Genomic DNA, 16,068 nt, shown 5'->3' with positions numbered 1-16,068 from the left:
AAGTACATTAGAGTGTCTAGTTTGAAAAACGGATGCCTCACAAGTCCTCAACTGGCAGCTTCATTAAATAGTACCCCCAAAACACCGGTCTCAACGTCAAGAGTGAAGAGGCGACTCCGGGATGCTGGCCTTCTAGGCAGAGGTCCTCTGTCCAGTGTCTTTGTTCTTTTACTTTTCGTAATCTTTTCTTTTTACTGGCCAGTCTGAGATATTGCTTTTTCTTTGCAACTCTGCCTAGAAGGCCAGCATCCCGGAGTCTCCTCTTCACTCTTGACGTTGAGACTGATGTTTTGCGGGTACTATTTAATGAAGCTGACAGTATTTCTGATCAATTTGATGTTATTTTAAATGGACAAAAGATATGCTTTTCTTTCAAAAACAAGGACCCCAAACTTTTGAACGGTAGTATATATAAAAATGCATCTGTGGCCACAATTTAGCAGCAGTGGGCCACCGCTGCGAAATGAATATAGGGGAAACACTGTTGTTCTTACATACACAATGGCTTACCAAAAGCATCAGTGGTTAGCCTAGCCAGCCTTTTTTTTAATTGTTTCTGCAAATCATCAAATCATGTATTCTAGTATTTCTAAGGATATACTGTATGTTAGTTATTTGAACACATATTTTTTATTTTCATCCATGACAGGTCGAAGAGTGTTAGCTGTCACATGTATGACTATACAACAATAGAAGACAAGGATTATTTTTCCTTGTATTCCCTGTCAGTCATGACAGCACAGAGAAACCTTAGTCACTGGGTTTAATTACCTCATCTTCACTTCTCCCCATGGTCCGGTTTACTTAGTGTCCTGCCACTCCCCGGCCCCAGTCTGTTAATGTTGGCTAATCTGACTCTGACAGATGATTGATAACCCCTCCCAAGTGTTCAGGATCCAAAGGATTAGCATCGTTTACTTCTGGTAGCATGCGGGTACCTCCGCTCTTAGTGACGGGAATTAATAACGTGCTGACCTCTCCAAGATAGCCATGTTTATGCATGCGGAGAGACGAGACAACCTGCTTTGGTCTGTAGCATAATTGGTGTCTGTGTGTGTCCTGGGGGACTAGAAAGGTTTGTCTAAGTTCCGGACTCATATCTTATGACATATACAATTACCTTTTCCACGTTATGTGGTGTCAACATTCTTAGAAGGATTTACATGACATAAAAATGACAAAACAAAATGTGCCTTTCTCTTGGAAATAGCTATGGATGGCTGTGTGTTACTATGGATGGTGACTGGCCTTTTCTATTTGGGTCACTATGACCTATTATGTTATTAATGATACTGGAGTACACTTTACATTGCTCTTTAGAACACACACACACACACACACACACACACACACACACACACACACACACACACACACACACACACACACACACACACACACACACACACACACACACACACACACACAAAGGGTTGGGTAGGTTACATTCTAAATGTAATATGTGTAAATTAACAACTAGTTACCTGTACAAAATTGTAACATAACTTTTGGATTACCCAAACTCAGTAACATAATCTGATTTACTTTTTGTTACTTTTGGATTACTTTCCCCTTAAGAGGCATTAGAAGAAGACAAAAAGGATCCATCAAAAGTATCATAGTGGTCTCTGACTTGTGGTCAGACCCTCAGATGGAACAAACTTAAACTTGCGATTTTTTTCAATGCTGAATTGAATGTCATTAAGAAAATACAAAGGTGTTAATGTACTGTATTTCTTTTGCCAACATCCATTCTGAATTTAAAAGTAATCGTCGAAGTAATTTTCGCGTTTTTCAAAAGTGTCTGTAATCTGATTCAATTAATTTAGCTGGTAACGTAACTGATTACAGTTAGTTTTTTTGTAATCAGATTACGACCCTGCGCGCACACACACACCTAACCCAAGGGGCATGAGAACGGCAGAAAACATTGACAGCTTGAATGAAGCTTCACACAAAGAGCTAAACGTGGGGGGGGCGAGAGAAATGCAACACCATACAGTAGCCTACTACCTCCTCCAGCTCCCATAGACACGTATGCACCAGATACCGGGCGTGGCCGCCTTGTCAGACAAAGCCAGAAATAAAGAGGGAAGCTATTGCTTTCAGCAGCGAGACCCCCAGTTGACCTTCCCTTGTGACCTTGGTGTGACCCCGTATTGAGGAAGGGGAGAAGTGAAACGCCTGGTATCACTGCACCAGAGTTAAATGCACGGAGACACAGGCACAGTGGCTAGAAAGATAGTCTCTGTCATTGTGCGCATGCCGTAATCAGCCACACCTAGATTTTAGGTCCATGTGTGCACCTTAAAGGCCTGATTTAATTCAATATGTCATTACGTGATATGTCATGGCTTTCTCTCAGCAGACAGCCATACTTCGGGGTAGCCTGAAGTCTTTGGTCATCCATGTATTGTGTTTGAAGAGCCACAGCCGGGCTCTTTTGACTTGAGTCATGTGGAGGTAGATATAAAGGTGCATGGCTTCAGGGTGTAACTGTACCTGGACTGAGTTATGGAATGTGTGACACTGAGCTGTAGGCTAATCACACCTGGAAATGGAGGCCAGGGGTCTCTGAATTCATCACATCCTCCTCTGAAAGGACCTTCTCAAAATATATTTCTGAAAAACTGAATGTGACACACAATAATTCAAGTATGTTGCCAGTTATCTATAGCAGGCAAATCCTGAGTCTATCTTGAGCTGGTGTACACCTTATCTTTTCTGTGCAAGTCCAGATATGAGGTTCGCCTTGTCTCTGTACAGTATAACCTTGTGTCAAGCCAATCTTGCTCTCTGTGTAATTTTCTGACATTTTGTCCACAGTCGACCTTGAGCATATGAGGACAGTGAAGGCTGACAAACACCAGCGCTTCTGCCAAGAGAACAGCCTCATCAGTCAGTTCGTATCTGCCAAGTCTGGAGACTCGGTGAGTTGGTTTACCTAGTAAATCACATCAAAGTGGCACACGCACCATATATAAATTTAAAAAACGGCTACTGAAATACTGATGTTTTGCCAATAAGAAGATCTATTCCTGCTCATCGCTCCTCCTTTCATGCCCTGCCTTCCCTTCAGGTGTTCCTGGCATTTCAGAGAGTGGCTGCAGAGATTCTGGGGGTGAAGCTCAATAAAGCGGAGATGGAGCAGTCCCAGGTGAGCCCTTGCCTTCATTAGGCCTTTTATCTCACATTTCCCAGAGAGAATTGACCCTTCGCTAAGCCCTGCCCGCCTTGGTTACTGTTGCAACCTCAGACAACATTCCCCCTTCTAACCACTGGCGAAATCCCCTCACAATGATCTCAAACTGTGTTTTTAATACACAATTAAATTAAACACAGACTACCCCTTGGTAATCAGGAAACCCTCCGGTATGTTGTGGTGGACTTTCATTACGATGATTTCAATCACAGGAACCTGGTAAAATGAAGGTTGTAGTGTGGCTAGCCACTTGATGGCTCTGAATGCACTGTCAGCATGCAGCCAAAGTTACTAACCACGTTTGGAGCTAACTAGTGCTCTCAAATCGTATCCTGATGTCGACAGCAAATGAGAGTTGTATTCATAACATGGCTAACTTACAGTGAGCTCCAAAAGTATTGGAACAGTGTTTTTTGTTTTGTTTGTTTTGGCCCTGTACTCCAGCACTTTGGATTTGAAATGATACGATGACTATGAGGTTAAAGTGCAGACTATCAGCTTTAATTTGAGGGTATTTCTCATCCATACCGGGTGAACCGTTTAGAAACGACTTAACTTTCTGTACATAGTCCCTTCATTTTAGGGGGCCAAAACTATTGGGACAAATTCACTTATGTGTATTAAAGTAGTTAAAAGTTAAGTATTTCGTCCCATATTCATAGTACACAATGACTACATCAGGCTTGCGACTATACACATTTGTTGGAATCGTTTCTTGTTTGTTTTGTGTTTCAGATTATTTTGTGCCCAATAGAAATTAATGGTAAATAATGTATTGTGTAATTTTACATTTTGATTAACTTTTTATTGTAAATAAGAATAGAATATGTTTCTAAAGACTTCTACTGTGGATTAATGTGGATGCTACCATGATTACAGATTTTCCTGAATTAATTGTTAATAATGATGAGTGAAAAAGTTACAGACACACCTCCTCACTGTTAACGTTGAGATCAGTTTGATGTTACTTTAAATGGACAAAAAAAATTGTCCATTAAAATGTGTCCATTTTCTTTCAAAAACAAGGACATTTCTAAGTGACCCCAAATGTTTGAAAGGTAGTGTAGATGTGTGTGTATTAGGTAGTTGTTGTGGAATTGTTAGATTACTGTTAGATATTACTGCACTGTCGGGAACTAAAAGCACAAGCATTTCGCTACACTCGCAATAACATCTGCTAATCATGTGTATGTAACCAATAACATTTGATTTGATTTGACCTCTCATCATTTACAAACAGGGGAGGTTAGCATTTTTTGGGGAGGGTATGATATTTGTACGTCTAACTTTCTCACTCATCATTATTCATGATTCATTCAGGATTATTGGTAACCATGGTAGCATCCACATTAATGTACAAGTGTTTAGACTGTTCTTTTTTATAATACAAGGTATTCCAAAATGACACAATTCATTATTTAACATTCATTTCTATTGGGCACAAAATAATCTGAAACACAACCAAAACAAACAGCAAATGCGTCCAACAAGTTTGTAGAGTCACAGACTTGATGTAATAATCATTGCGTTTTAGGAATATGGTCCAAAATACTAAACTTTTGATTACTTTAATACACATAAGTGAATTTGTCCCAATACTTTTGGTCCCCTAAAATGGGGGGACTAAGTATAAAAAGTGCTGTAATTTCTAAACAGTTCACCCGATATGATTGAAAATACCCTCCAAATTAAAGCTTTTTAACCTCATAGTCATTGTATCATTTCAAATCCAAAGTTCTGGAGTGCAAGCACCCCAAAAATGTCACTGTTCCAATACTTTTGGAGCTCACTGTAGCAAGGTAATATTCATTTTGAAAAAATAAGTTATATTAGCTGGCTGGCTGGCAGCTATACAATGACTAGCTAGGGTTAACATTGGCTGGCCAAGAGACTAGCTAACCAGAGAGCTAGCTAACCAGCTGAGCTAGCAAACAATGTAACTAAAGTATAATTTCAGATTAGAAAAATAACCCAACAGGCTCTGCATTTTAGATCACAGTACCAGTACCCCGGTGCACTGTTACATTATTTAGCCATTTAATTTTTTTTGTTTTTGGATGAAAACTCAGTTTTTGTAATGGTTTTCATGTGTTTCAAACGTGAGCTTGTCCAAGGTGTCGGACTCGATGACCGTTCCTATCCATTGGAGTGCTGCTATTGGTTGCCCAAAATCTGGGGCGGGGCTTAGCGAAGGGTAAATTATGTAGCAAGTCATGTTGCCATTGTTTGGATGGTTTCTTATAACCACACGCATGTACACAAGGTCAAACAGTGTGTGCCAGGTCACAGGACCCTTGTTACTCAAGTTATGCTGTACCATCTGTAAATACGACTGTCCATCTGTAAATACGACTGTCCATCTGTAAATACAGCCACATTGACGACGTTAGAGCCCAATCGTGCGTGAGGCGAGAGGTGAAGAGGTTGGCGGTGTAGGGTGGGAAGGTTAGGATGCGTCCTCTGATTTATTGAGTTTATCTCCCTCTGAGCTCGGCCTCTGTGAACCAGCCAGACCAGGTGGCCCCGTCACTGGTGACAGAGGTGGGATTACTCAGGGCACCTCCCCCAGAGGCATTCATCCTGCTTGTGATATGACTGGTTGGTGCCACGCTGGCTAGAGTGGCTGATGAGGTTGGGGCTATGGGGAGGTCAGGACCTCAAGAGAAGGGAGAGGACCAAGGGAGCGAAGGCTAGGAGACGACTCTCAAACACACTTCCACCCCCACCCTGCCTCTTTTGCTGTCAACAGACAGGCTAATGAAGGTGTCCATCTCCGCTCCCCTCCGTCACCTCCCATGATAGCTACCTCAATAAACCCAAGTGCTTTAATCCAAGCTAAACAAGCTGGATGAGTGGTCTGATCTAGGGCTTTTGAGGTGACTGTAATACCGCCACACCAGCAGTCATGAGTCATGACCGTAGTAAAATTCGACGTGACCATAGAGTCAGGGTAATCTCCTCTTATGCACTCTGGACATTCTGACATCAATACAAATGCAATGGAAAATCACATCAAACACTTATCATCAAAACAGTATCATGCTTTTAAAACTCGCCTCACTGTGATGATTGATGTGAAGAAAGAAGTTTAACAACAGGTTGAAACTGAGTGGGAAACATGGTCATTGTGGATGTTGTTTCAAAGCCTAACACAACGAAATGGACAGCGCTTTCTAATGTGATGATTAATTAAAAACACCCATACACATACTGTATTAGAGCTTATACATACGCATAGGCTTATGAGCCTGAAAAAAAAACAGTATTAAAATGATTGTGCCATAATACAATACATAGCCTATTGTGTATTACGCACAGCAGAAAAACATTACTTTTTTTTAACTGATTTTAAGATGTCTTTGGTACATAATTGGTCTACCCTATACTCCAAAATTAAACAAATTCTAGTAAATGATGAGTTTGGACTGTATTATTATGCATACTGGATGGATTGGTTATATTATGCTACGCTACAAACTGTCTATCCATGAGTCTGGGAGAAACAGTGGTTGATATGTGGAGTGAAATAGGTGTTCTTATAAGCCCAGACATTTCTTTATGTAATCCCGTGTGAAAGCAGGGTTTTGACGGTTGCTCATATTAAGCACATGCTCTGCTATAAAACCAGAGTAGCCTACCCGGCATGATTGAAAAATGAACAGACTTTCTCAAATCATCAATAGCCTATAGTCGCATCATGTAGCCCATATATGTTTGCCATTCTAAGGTTTGTATCATTCACTACTAAAGTTGCCAAATAACTCTAAATCTAGCATTTAGGACCTGTTTCAAATGATTACTTTTACGCTCTACATAGCTACTTCATATGCACACTCGCCCCGGAATGGGAAAAATATAATTTCTATTTTAGTCAGCTAAGTTCAATAATATTATTTCTACTATAAAAACCTATATACAATAATGGCCTGGGACTTACAAGCATATCTTGCCAGCTAAATGAATAAGCCTACAGCCTATGGCATGGAGCATAGCCGGGGAATGTAACATACAGTAGGCCAACTCATATTCTGTTCTTCTGAAATACATTTCTTATCATAAGATTTCTTTAGACCTGCCTAAAATAGATTGATTTATTGTGATGGTGTATAATAAATTGATTTATTAAACTTTTTTAAATGTAGATGTTCCAAAGGCGCGCATGAGTGGCTTGTATGTGGCTTGTAAGCGTGGAGACCTAGAAATGCTAAATTAGTTTGTTTATTAACGGTCAGTTACCATGAGACGGCAGTTATTTGCATGACAATAACCGCCTGACACAATTTCATGACCGCCCTAGTCTGATCTGATCTGCCTGTCACAGATGTAATCTGTGATGTTCATGGGTCACTTCAGGGATGCAAGTTAACCAAATAAATGTTTATACATAAAATAAGAAATATTTTAGTGGATTGAAGACTATCCCACTTCAATGGTGTGTCTTCATCTTGGATAGAGAATGGGTCAGGTTTCTAGGCTACAGTAGTTGAAGGCCTCAACATTCACTGGAGATAGACACAGACAAAGAAAATAGAAGTAGAAAGAAAAGTTGCTGTGCAGTGTTATCAATGGGAGGAGTGATGTTCTGATTTGTAGCCAAATGGATTTGGGGAAGGAGGTCAAGGGCAGCCCCAGGTTATTGTTGGGAGGCAGGACAGCCTGATTATCAGCTGTCAGGTTTAGAGAGCTGTACATGGGGGTCAGGGACCTTGACAAGATCTTATCGGCCTGGGAGCCCACTCCATCATGGTCCCCTGTCTGGAAGATCAGATACTGGGGCCGCTGATCACTCACAGGGTCCGACACCAGGCATCGGCAGCTCGTTAATCAGAATAGCCAACCAGTGCCTGGGTTACAACCACGATCTCTGCAATTTGCTCACTGCCCAATCCAGGTCTGAGGTCTAACTGTAAGTTCAGAAACCGTTCGTCCAATTACTGCTACTCAATATCCAGGGCCCGTATTCATAAAACTTCTCAGAGAAGAAGTGCTGATCTAGAATCAGTTTAGCCTTTTAGATCATAATTAATAAGATTACATGGACATGGGGGGGAGACCTCTAATACCTCTCCTCAATGAAGATGTAATGGTTGATTTAAAACTTGGCATGGTAACATGTTAGTAGATGAGGAGCTGAGAACGCACACCCAAAAACAGTTAATGAAGTGCAGACTAGTGGCTTAAACTTAAACAAATGTAAAGTCTCACTCCCAGATCTTTATGGATAAACCAACATTTGGCACACCATTCATATCAGGCTGGGAGTATTATAATACATGAGTGTTCTTCATTTGTACATGGAGAAATGTTTCATAAATGTATCTTGTTCATGGACATTTGGCTGTGTAAACCGGGGAACATGTCATTAGTATGTTCTTCTGTTAAATCCATTTATCTTTCTCATTTCTCTCCGTCACCTCCACGACCCTGTCTTCACCTTTCCCCATCCTCCATTCCAACTAACTGTACCTCCCGTCTGCGTCTTTGTTTTCATTCCTGTCTTCTCTCTCTTTTCATTCCACACCTCATCTCTACCCACGCATCTCCTTTTCTATCCCTCTCTCCTGCCTGGTTTTGTCTCCTTCCATCTCTCTGCTGGTGTGGTGGTGTGTTATGCTGCTCAGAGGATCGTGAAAGCTGAGCTGGTGGACTACCCTCAGGACGAAGCCCCCATTAGACAAGAGACCAATCAGAGCAAAATCTGTTCTGTTCAATAATTGGAAGTATGTTTACACACAGTCACACATAGATGTATTTATCTCCTGAAATATATCTATTAGTGCCTGGTGTAAAAACACAATTAAAGCATCTTATAAAGTGGTTGTGGTGGTAATGGTAGCTGTTTTCATTGTATTTTAATTGTGGGAATTGAGTTACAGTTGAAGTTGGAAGTTTGCATACACTTATTAAGTTGGAGTCATTAGAACTTGTTTTTCAACCACTCCACAAATTTCTTGTTAACAAACTAAAGTTTTGGCAAGTCAGTTAGGACATTTACTTTGTGCATGACACACAAGTAGTTTTTCCAACAATTGTTTACAGACAGATTATTTCACTTATAATTCACTGTATCACAATTCCAGTGGGTCAGAAGTTTATATACATTAAGTTGACTGTGCCTTTAAACAGCTTGGAAAATTCCAGAAAATGATGTCATGGCTTTAGAAGCTTCTGATAGGCTAATTGATCTCATTTGATTAAATTTGAGGTGTACCTGTGGATGTATTTCAAGGTCTACCTTCAAACTCAGTGCCTCTTTGCTTGACATCATGGGAAAATCTAAAGAAATCAGCTAAGACCTCAGAGAAAAAATGTAGACCTCCAGAAGTCTGTTTCATCCTTGGGAGCAATTTCCAAATGTCTGAAGGTACCACTATCATCTGTACAAACAATAGTATGCAAGTATAAACACCATGGGACCACGCAGCCGCCATACCGCTTAGGAAGGAGACGCATTCTGTCTCCTAGAGATTAATGTACTTTGGTGCGAAAAGTGCAAATCAATCCCAGAACAACAGCAAAGGACCTTGTGAAGATGCTGGAGGAAACAGGTACAAAAGTATCTATATCCACAGTAAAACGAGTCCTATATCGACATAACCTGAAAGGCCGCTCAGCAAGGAAGAAGCCACTGCTCCAAAACCGCCATAAAATAGCCATACTATGGTTTGCAACTGCACATGGGGACAAAGATCATACTTTTTGGAGAAATGTCCTCTGGTCTGATGAAACAAAAGTAGAACTGTTTGGCCATAATGATCATCATTGTGTTTGGAGGAAAAAGGGGGAGGCTTGCAAGCCGAAGAACACCATCCCTACCGTGAAGCGCGGGGGTGGCAGCATCATATTTTGGGGGTGCTTTGCTGCAGGAGGGTCTGGTGCACTTCACAAAATAGATGGCATCACGAGGGAGGAAAATTATGTGGATATATTGAAGCAACATCTCAAGACATCAGTCAGGACGTTAAAGCTTGGTCGCAAATGGGTCTTCCAAATGGACAATGACCCCAAGCATACTTCCAAAGTTATGGTAAAATGGCTTAAGGACAACAAAGTCAAGGTATTGGAGTGGCCATCACAAATCCCTGACCTCAATCCTATAGAAAATGTGTGTGCAGAACTGAAAAAGCGTGTGCGAGCAAGGAGGCCTACAAACCTGACTCAGTTATACCAGCTGTGTCAGGAGGAATGGGCCAAAATTCACCCAATTTAATGTGGGAAACTTGTGGAAGGCTACCCGAAATGTTTGACCCAAGTTAAACAATTTAAAGGCAATGCTACCAAATACTAATTGAGTGTATGTAAACTTCTGACCCACTGGGACTGTGATGAAAGAAATAAAAGCTGAAAAATCATTCTCTCCTATTATTCTGACATTTCACATTCTTAAAATAAAGTGGTGATCTTAACTGAACTAAGACAATTTTTACTACGATTAAATGTCAGGAATTTATTTGGGTAAACTGTATGTAAACTTCCGACAATTAGCATAATTTTCTGGATTTTCCCAAGCTGTTTAAAGGCACAGTCAACTTAGTGTATGTAACCCACTAGAATTGGGATACTTTGAATTATAAGTGAAATAATCTGTCTGTAAACAATTGTTGGAAATGCACAAAGCAGATGTCCTAACCAACTTGACAAAACTATAGTTTGTTAACAAGAAATTTGTGGTGGTTGAAAAATGAGTTTTAATGACTCCAACCTAAGTGTATGTAAACTTCCGACTTCAACCGTATTTACTGTAGATCAGATCTTTACTGTAGAGAAGATTTTCCATCTTTATTTTTACCACAACATTCATCCATTAGCTTGTATACTTCAGTTTACATGTTTTTCTGAATCTGAAAAATGTAATGCATTTGAATTATACAAGTAAGCTCTGGGGCCTGGGAAGGAAGACCTGGGGTCTGCTTTAAGTTGTCCATATAGATTTCTGAACTATGCCAGAACAAATTACAAATATTTAGTAGTATCAGTTAGGTAATTTAATCTTAAATTGTGTAATTTGTGAATAAATCAGATGGATTTTCTAGTGTGGAGGCAACTTTCTCATATTTTGCCTCTGTTTATGTCTGTCTTTATGTCTGTGTGTTTCCATAGCGTGTGGTGAAGGCAGATATCGTGAACTACAGTCAAGAGCCTGTGGCGAGGACAGTCAATCCCCCGCGCAGCTCCATTTGTGTGGTGCAGTGACCCCCTCTCCCCCCACCTTCCCTCTTGCCCCTCCACAAACTGAATACAGCAGTGAGGGCCTCTGACCAGCAGGCTGCCCCAACACACTGGCCCATAGCCAGAGCAGGAGAATTGAGCTGGCCTGGTTCTTTCTGTTGTACACACACACACCGATTCCTCCCTTCTCTCTCTCAACGCACAAGTCTTCAGAAAGGCTGTAAATCAGTATTTCCTTTTTAAGGTTTTCAGGGTCATCGGACCAAGTACTGCATATTTTAAGATTTATATATGAGAATCTCTCTGTATGTACAGTATGTATATTTACAGCGACCCCACAGTATATTCCTGGTTTCAGTATTTAATATATTTTCATGAATTATTTTTTGAGTAGTAACCAGCTTTGGCTACAGCAGACACCTGTTGAAAGTTATGCTGAAAGGAAATGGGACCAGCAGTTTAAACACATTTGTCAGTATTTATTTTATTTTTGAGAAACTGTTACTATTTTGACATATTTTTTCTACTATCTTCATTGTCAATTATTATTTAAAGGACCATTTGATTGTATATAGATATGAAAAGTTGGTTTCTATAACAGAAAAATATACATAAACCACTGTTTTCCAAAATGTATTTTTAATGATAGAATGGGTTTCCCCTCTGCTGTTGTGTATACAGATGCAATATCTTAATTTGATCATCCTGTTGTTGCAGGAACTTTCCTGTAAACTTGTAGTGTATTTGACATTTAAAAAGGCTTCTAAAGCTAGTATTTTCCACTTTCAGACTTAATTTGCCATAACGGAAAATGTATCAACCCCTACAAAAAATGTCCATTAATTATAATCGCATAACAATGAACAATTCCTGTTGCTGCAGGATTATTTTCCTGCTGTGTGAAACTGGCTCAAATTAAGATCCGATATCTGTATGCTAAATATCAGGATTAGTTTTATCGCTCTAAGTGGTACAGTCCACACCTCCCACTACCCCCTCTCCCACAGCTCCCAGTGCTGAAACAGGAGTGGTGGGATGAGCTTGGGTAGGTCGGTGGGGCAAGGAGCTATTTGGGGGCAGAGAGTGGTGAAGAAAGAAGGGGCTGCTTCATTGGTATACAGATGTACTAGTAAGCAATCAGGCCCTATGGGGTGTGGTATATGGCCAATATACCAGGCTAAGGTCTGTTCTTATGCACAATTCAACTCGGAGTGCCTGGCTACAGCCCTTAGCCATATACCACAAACCCAGAGGTTCCTTATTGCTTTTATAAACTGGTTACCAACGTAATTAGAACAGTAAAAACAAATGTTTTGTCATACCTGTGGTATATGGTCTGATACACCACATCTTTCAGCCAATTAGCTTTCAGAGTTCAAACCACCCGGTTTATATTGTCTGTTAAACAACGGGTGAGTCTAATCCTGAATACTGATTGGTTAAAACCGCATTCCAGCCGGTGTCTATTCCACAAGTTACCACCGGCTAAATCTATGACATTAACATGCATATATACTCTGTTCCATCTGACTGCGCAATCCACTTTCTCATCAGCCTAGCCAAGCAATTTATAAACTTGATCTCCACTATAAAAAGCATCTAGACATCATCTAATTTCTTTTAGACTAACATTTCATTTTCAACAGCAGAGATTTGTATACTGTAAACCTTGCTATCTTTCTCTCCGACATTTGCAACATTGTTTCAATATCAAATTCAATCTCCAGCTGTCCCATAATAGTGAATGTGTCGGGAGGAGACAGGCAGGCAGCGTTTCTTAGCCAGTCAAAGTCATGAATCAGCTGGCATCCTTTTTATGGATATGTACAAATAAATGTACATTTAAAACAGTTCAAACGAAACAAAGTGCAGCTAGTTTGCGGTCTTTCCAGCTTCAGTTCGAAGTGATTGTGTTGCTGTGTTGTTGGCTAGCTCCTCTGAACAACAGTGTCCTGACGAGTGAGCACATTTTCTATGCCAGGCGAAATCGCGCCTCATTAGCTCATTGTTATTGATGTATCCAAATAAATGTCACTAGAAAACTGCTTATGCAATTGCAGCTACTTTACTGTCATTCTGACTGTAAGTTAGTCATCGTTGGCTAGCTAGCAAGCAAGGGATAAGAACATTGCCAGGCAGTATGGCAAATGAACATTTAGAAACTAACGACTGGGTCGCGCCAATAGATACAGAACAAAAACACTGAAGACTGGGTCGCGTCTCTGGCAACTGAACCAATAGAACGAACAACCAGCCGGCTTGGGTAGCAACCCTAGATTTGTGTCGGGGCTATATCTTGTGGAAGGATGAAATAGTATGAATACATTTATGAAAATAACGTTTTTAATGAAAATATGTAAATCATTATTTGAACATGTTGGTAACCCGTTGTATAGACGCGATAATTCCCTCGAAGCCGGTGTTTGGAGGATATATTGACTTTGTCTCGGGCCTAGCAACACCCGTGTCAATATATCCTCCAAACACCGGCTTCTCGGGCATCATCACTTTAATATACCACGGCTTTCAGCCAATCAGCATCCAGGAGCCGAACTACCCGGTTTATAATCTTAATTTGATCACTCTTTGGTTGATGAGAATTTTTCTGCGCTCAGGAAATGCAGATGAGGTTTGTGATTCACATAAATTCACTGAAAACCCACACCAACACACAATTATATTAGCAGTGTTGCATTTTTCATGTAGCCTAATTTTGCCCAACCACCGATCAAGCAACATTATGGACTAAACTTTCAAATCCTGTTGCTGCAGGATTATTTTGCTACGACGATACTGTTCAAAGTAAGATCCAACATCTGTAAAAACGATGTGCTGAATGTAAAATGAACCGCTGGCTTTATTTAGAGTGTGCTCAAGGAATATGTCACTATAAAATATAGCTTCTGCATTCTTAGTGCTCCACACAGAGCCCTTCTAAAAGGAAAGGTTTAGATGTTTAGGCACTGTAGTCAATGGAATCTAGTTTTATTTCACTTGCCAATTAGCAGCTTCCTTGAACAACTGTGATTTCCCATTACTTTCAAGACCTAATAATAACATTAATAACAGATGTTAGTTAGAAAAAAGAAACTTTTGATTTAACCTGATCAATTAGGAATTTCAGTTTTTCTGCCACTCTACATTTGTGAAATTGACCAATTACCCAAAAAGTATCTATTTCCCTGATTTATATTTTTGTGTTGATTACATCTTTAATTGAAGCATCATTCAGTTTCATGGGATGCATATCAAGACCGTATTTTGGGGGAAAGCCTATGTAGTCCTAGTTGAAATATATTTGGCATAGAACAATTCTGTTGCTGTTTTTAACCTTGACAATGGATAAAAATATGAAATTTAAATATGAACTGGAGCAGCTTAAAGGTATGACAATTCATCTTAGCTGTATGTTTATAGCCTTATTCAACTGTCTGTTGTAGAACAGAAAAGACTGCAATGAAGAACTGCTTTGATACATGAAATGTCTTCATAGGATCTTCATCTTGTCCAAGCAAGCTGAATAATAGCCAACTTACACTCTTATATAAAAAGGTTATATCTATAACCTAAAAGGGTTCTTTGTCTGTTCCCATGGGAGAACCATTTCAATAAATATGTTGTGTTCCATGTAGAACCCTTTCCACGGTTACCCCATGGGGACAGCCAAACCATTTTTTGGAACCCTTTTTTCTAAGAGTGTATACATACATAAATTATAGGCATGTGTTGTTTTGTACTCGTCCCTGCTTTGTCTTGTAGTTTGTATTTGTCAAAATGTTTTCTTCAACCGATATGTTGTACTTGCACACAGAGGATGTCAACATTGTATTTGTAGTACAACAGAAAATACATGACAAGACATGGTGGCATGGTTGGATTTTACTCTGTAAACCATGGTGTTCGCCTTGTGTAAATTATATATTTGTAAATTATCTGCATTGTTTTGTGGAAGATCTTATTTATAAAATGCTGCTCACATTTCAGTGAGATGTCAAGAACTCCTCTCGTTGGATGTAATTGCCTCTGTGTCATAAACACAAAATCAAGAAGTTAAGTATGAAAAATAATGGTATATCCTCTGTACACTTAGAAAATTGTTGTTTTAATGAACATTCAAAAGTGGTATAGACATTGTGTTTCTATATGAACAATAAAAATGCTATAAAGTGCAATAGTTTATATATTATTACTGATGCATATAGTTTCCTAGGTGGATTTCAGGAAATAATTATTATGTTAGTTTGTGAGGTTAGTGTGAGTGTATGCTTCATTTCCTGTGTGTGTGTGTGCACGTGCGCTGTCATGCAGGCACACACACTTGTAATTGATTGACTGTAACGGCTTTCTTCCTGGGATGAAGGAGAGGACCAAAACGCAGCGCGGCTAGTGTTCAACATGATTTAATAAAGATAATAACGTGAACACTACAAGCAACAAAACAATAAATGTGAAAACCGAAAACAGTCCTATCTGGTGCAGAACACAAAGACAGGAAACAACCACCCACAAACCCCAACACAAAACAAGCCACCTAAATATGGTTCCCAATCAGAGACAATGACAAACACCTGCCTCTGATTGAGAACCATATCAGGCATACATAGAAATGGACAAACTAGACACACAACATAGAATGCCCACCCAGCTCACGTCCTGACCAACACTAAAACAAGTAAAACACACAAGAACTATGGTCA

At 39.9% G+C, this 16,068-nt stretch overlaps 1 protein-coding gene across 2 annotated transcripts in view; it reads left to right on the top strand.

Annotated features, from left to right (window-relative positions):
• The window catches only part of LOC139574539 (ras-related protein Rab-28-like), a 52,232-nt gene extending 36,689 nt beyond the window's left edge, over positions 1 to 15,543 (top strand). The window contains exons 5-8 of one of the 2 annotated variants that reach the window (XM_071399216.1): positions 2,827 to 2,930; positions 3,080 to 3,157; positions 8,824 to 8,922; positions 11,303 to 15,543. In XM_071399216.1, coding sequence (XP_071255317.1) covers positions 2,827 to 2,930; positions 3,080 to 3,157; positions 8,824 to 8,916 — 275 coding nt within the window. In that variant the 3' untranslated portion in view covers positions 8,917 to 8,922; positions 11,303 to 15,543. The remainder of the gene's footprint in view (positions 1 to 2,826; positions 2,931 to 3,079; positions 3,158 to 8,823; positions 8,923 to 11,302) is intronic. The other variant, XM_071399217.1, reaches the window with a different exon arrangement.
• Positions 15,544 to 16,068: the final 525 nt, after the last annotated feature.

This window comes from Salvelinus alpinus, chromosome 4 (assembly GCF_045679555.1).
Source record: "Salvelinus alpinus chromosome 4, SLU_Salpinus.1, whole genome shotgun sequence".
NCBI lineage: Eukaryota > Metazoa > Chordata > Actinopteri > Salmoniformes > Salmonidae > Salvelinus > Salvelinus alpinus.
The sequence above is the reverse complement of the archived record's forward strand: the minus strand, read 5'-3'. Positions and strand labels throughout refer to the sequence as shown.